Source organism: Molothrus ater, chromosome 34 (genome assembly GCF_012460135.2).
Source record: "Molothrus ater isolate BHLD 08-10-18 breed brown headed cowbird chromosome 34, BPBGC_Mater_1.1, whole genome shotgun sequence".
NCBI classification, from domain to species: Eukaryota; Metazoa; Chordata; class Aves; order Passeriformes; family Icteridae; genus Molothrus; species Molothrus ater.
The window spans coordinates 792,576-797,160 of NC_071661.1; the positions used below are offsets into that span (position 1 = coordinate 792,576).

The 4,585-nt window shown below is 53.1% G+C and overlaps 1 protein-coding gene across 1 annotated transcript; it reads left to right on the top strand.

Annotated features, from left to right (window-relative positions):
- Positions 1-2,964: 2,964 nt before the first annotated feature.
- LOC118700693 (olfactory receptor 14A16-like) lies at positions 2,965-3,894 on the top strand. The gene has a single exon (XM_036405289.1). The coding sequence runs from the start codon at positions 2,965-2,967 to the stop codon at positions 3,892-3,894; it is 930 nt and encodes a 309-aa protein (XP_036261182.1).
- Positions 3,895-4,585: the final 691 nt, after the last annotated feature.

The window sequence follows — 4,585 nt, forward strand, 5'->3', positions numbered from 1 at the left end:
CTTGGCTTCTCTTTGTCCCCACCTGTCATCACTGCCTGCAGTTCTCTGCTCTGCCTGGGGCCTGGGGACACTTGCTCAGTCGTGTCCCTCTCTGGGACCCATTAAAAGTCCAAGAAAGTTTGGAGTTGGATTCTGCCTTGGAGTTCTGGAGAGGTTTCTTCAGCTCCCTCTCAGGGACTGATGTTCAGGGCCTGAGCACAAAGCCCCAGAGGCTGATTAAAGTCCTTGTGCTGTGTCTGTGCTGCTGAGCTGGGCTGAGTTCCTGGCACGGAGGCAGCTCCTGGTCACCAAGAAGAGCTTCAAAAGCACATTTCTCCTGATGAGCAGCTCTTCTGCCAGCCCAGCAGGGCTGGGGCACTGCCTGCAGCCAGCCCGGGCACAGCACAGAGGCACAGAGAGCTTCAATCAGTCAGGGCTGGGAAGGGGCTGAGAAGTGCCTGGGGCACAATCACTGCCAGCCCTTGGCACAGGAACCTCTGGCTGCAGGACAGTGCAGCTGCAGCTCCTGGAGCCATCTCCTGCAGCTGGAACATGCCAATGCCTGCAGAGGCTGTGAGTACATTCTCTGATTGTCTCTTGTGCAGAGCAGCCAGGGGTGCCCAGGGCTGTCCTGCAGAGCAGGGTCCTGCAGCCCAGGGCACTGTGCTGGGGCAGGGACTCTGCTGCCTGCCAGGGACAGCTCTCAGCCAGCCCTGGCAGCTGCTCAGGATGGGAACATTGGGGTGATGACAAAAAGATTTTTTTTATTTTATACAATTTTCATATATTTGTAGCTCTACAAATTACTGTTATATAGTTATAAATCTATTTTCCTTTTTTAAGTCTATTAAACTCTTAATGAACTCTATTACTATTATATATATCTATAACTATAATCCTTTATTAACTTTATTATTTTCCCTAACCTTTTTCTTTGATTTTAGAAAAATAAGGTGACTGTCTAAATGCATTCCTGAAATATATATAGTATACAATACATATAGTATCCTGTATAGTCTTATTATCAGGAAGAGGACCTACAAGAAGAACATTTTGGTTTTTGACCAGAATGTGAGCAGTCATAACAAAAAGTGAAGGTAAAGAAGCCCTTGGACCTACTCCAATGGATTGAGCCAGAGGCATGTAACTGGGGTAAGTTAATCTCCTATTGGATGTTCCTGTTAAATATCCTAATTAATCAACCTTAATAAATTGTTGAAATCAGGCCCTGGGTGTGCCCCATCCCCACTGGGACACCTGGAAGCTTCCAATTATTATCTGGTTTTTCCTTTACTGTTCTAACACTGTTGCAAGGGTTTTTTCTCTTTGGATTATAGACAACAAGGGGATGAGAGAAGCAGAACAGGAATTGTAATCCCAGAATCCCAGGACATTCTGAGTTGAAAGGGACACACAGGATCATCAAAGGAATGTTTGATCTTTTACAGGGACTGCAGAACTGTAAATTAAGTTGATCAGTGTCTCTGCTGGGAGCCTCCCAAAGGGCCCTCAGCCACTCCTCAGCCCTGCACAGCAGCAGCATCACCTTTGCAGGGCCCAGCAGGGCTCTCCTGAGCTGCCCTTGCCCTGCTGCACACAGAGCCTGCCCCAGCCAGGGCCCTGCACACAGGCAGGTTTCTGTAGGGCCCCAGCCAGGGCACGCAGGCTGGGATGGGCTCTGTGAGCGCTGGCAGGGACAAGGCTCCTCTCAGGAGGGAATGTCCAGGCCCAGGGAGATGCTCAGGGAAGGAGAGGGGGCTGAAGAGAGCAGGGCTGGGGCAGGAGGGCACTGTTGATGTGTGGGAGGTGCCGGGCACAGCTGGGCACGGGAACACTGTCCTGAGTGCCCGGCTGTCTCTGCCCTGCCCTCTCAGGCACAGCACCACAACATCTGCTCTTGGTTCTGCACTGCCCTGACATTGGCACTGTTATCTGCTGCTCTCAGGGAGGCTCTGGCATCTGCAGCAGCTGAGTCAGGCGCTGCCCTTGGCATTCCTGCCAGGCAGGGCTGTCCATGGGAATGGGGTGTCCAAGCTTCCCTGGCACCTGTGGGGCTGTGGGCAAAGCAGTCCATGGCAAAGGGGAATGAGCTGAGCCCCGTCCCTGAGATCCCATCATGGGCACAGCCAGGGATCTCCTTGCTGTGCCCTGCCAGGCTCTGAGCTGCCCTCCTGGGTGCAGATCTGTGCCAGAGCCTCTGGGAGTTCCCTGAATGTCCCACGAGGAAGGGCAGAGCTGCCACAGCTGAGGAAATGCTGCTGGGTTTGCCCAGGGAGCCGTGAGTGTCCTTGGCACAAGGGGGTGCTGAGACCTTGCCCAGAGACCTTGAGAGAGGGTGAGACATTCAGGGATCCCTCTGCTCTGGGCAGGGTCTGGTTTATCCCAGGGTGACCCAGGAGTGTGACTGTGCTCTGATTTCAGTCAAAGGTGCAAAGCCAGGGCAGCTGGGAACAAGCCCATCCAGCCCCTCACCTTCCCTGAGCCACAGGGAATCCTTTGCCTCTCCCATCTCTCAGTGGAAAACTCTGAGTGCAGCAGAAATGCTGGGGATTTGTGACCTCAGAGAGCCAGGAATGGTGTGTGGGTAGGAAAACAATTTCTAAAACCAACTTGTGCCATCCATTTCCTTTAGAACTAGGAGTGCAGATGCTACCAAGCCTGTCTGCATTAGGAGTGATTCCCCTCACAAATCCTGAATATCCAGCCTTGTTCCTCTGCCACATGGCCACAAACCCAGGGCAGTGGGGCAGGGATGGCTCCTCAAGAGCCCCCATGCACAGGCCTGGCTGCTCCTGGCACCCTCAGCCAGCACAACTGGAGCTCAGGCAGGGACCTGGGTGAAGGTTTTCCCAGAGCAGGAACAAGGCTGGGTGAGTCCAAGCGGGGCAGTCTGCAGGGAATGGCCCAGGTTTGGCTCCAAGCAGCCTCTGCTGACTTGTCACTGTCCTTTCCCCATGAACAGGTGCCCATGTGCAGCCGCAGCAAATGTCCAACAGCAGCTGCATCAGGCACTTCCTCCTGCTGGCATTGGCAGACACGCGGCAGCTGCGGCTCCTGCACTTCTGCCTCTTGCTGGGCATCTCCCTGGCTGCCCTCCTGGGCAACGGCCTCATCATCAGCGCCGTAGCCTGCGGCCACCACCTGCACACGCCCATGTTCTTCTTCCTGCTCAACCTGGCCCTTGCTGACCTGGGCTCCATCTGCACCACTGTCCCCAAAGCCATGCACAATTCCCTCTGGGACACCAGCAACATCTCCTACACTGGATGTGCTGCACAGGTCTTTCTGACTTTCTTCTTCCTTGGAGCAGAGTATTTCCTCCTGGCCATCATGTGCTACGACTGCTACGTGTCCATCTGCAAACCCCTGCACTATGGGACCCTCCTGGGCAGCAGAGCTTGTGCCCACATGGCAGCAGCTGCCTGGGCCAGTGCCTTTCTCAATGCTCTCATGCACACGGCCAATACATTTTCCCTGCCCCTGTGCCATGGCAATGCCCTGGGCCAGTTCTTCTGTGAAATCCCACAGATCCTCAAACTGTCCTGCTCCAAGTCCTATCTCAGGGAACTGGGGCTTCTTGCTGTTAGTGGCTGTTTAGGACTCGGTTGTTTTGTGTTCATTGTTTTCTCCTATGTGCAGGTCTTCAGGGCTGTGCTGAGGATCCCCTCTGAGCAGGGACGGCACAAAGCCTTTTCCACCTGCCTCCCTCACCTGGCTGTGCTCTCCCTGTTCCTCAGCACTAGTATATTTTTGTACTTGAAACCCCCTTCCATGTCCTCCCCATCCCTGGATGTGGCCCTGTCAGTTCTGTACTCGGTGGTGCCTCCAGCCCTGAACCCCCTCATCTACAGCCTGAGGAACCAGGAGCTCAAGGCTGTAGTGTGGAGACTGATGACTGGATGCTTTCAGAAATAATAAACTCCTGGCCAATTTCTGCAAATCACTTGTAATAAAAGTCATCTTAGATTGTACATGTTGGTTTAATTTTGGAAGTTCTTTCTCTTTTTATTTTAGGTTTTTAATCTTTTCCACAAATAAATCTCATTTATTGTACCATTTTTCATTTTGTTTCTCTTCACCTTCCCTGTGGCCACAGACTGTGTCAATGAGGGGTTGTGCTCTTGGTGTATTTAAAGGAACTAAGAGATCTCCCAGCAGAGTTTTCTGCAGAGGTGCCCTTTTGTTGCCTTCTCTGGAGCTGCAGCAGCAATGTCTGTGTGCAGAGCTGGGGCAGATCAGTGCTGGCCCAGCAGCTGTGCCCAGCAGCAGCAGCAGCACTTGGTGTTGCCAGTGCTGCTGCCGTGGCCCTGCCCTGCTGCCCTGGTGGCCCTGGTGTTGCTGCAGGCCCTGAGTGCTCTCCGGGCCGGGCACAGCCCTGGGGGTGGCAGTGCTGGGGCTGCAGCAGGGGCAGGCCATGTAATATAAATCACCTTTGATAATTCTTTTGGGTCTGGTTGTGGGTTTGTTCTTTTTTTCCCCATGTTTCAGTTTTTTAATATTGTCCACAAAGAAAAGCCATTGGGTTTGCCATTTCTCATTTTGTTTCTCTCCATCTTCCCTGTAGCCACAGATTGTGTCAATGAGGGGCTGCACTCCTTGTGGCTTT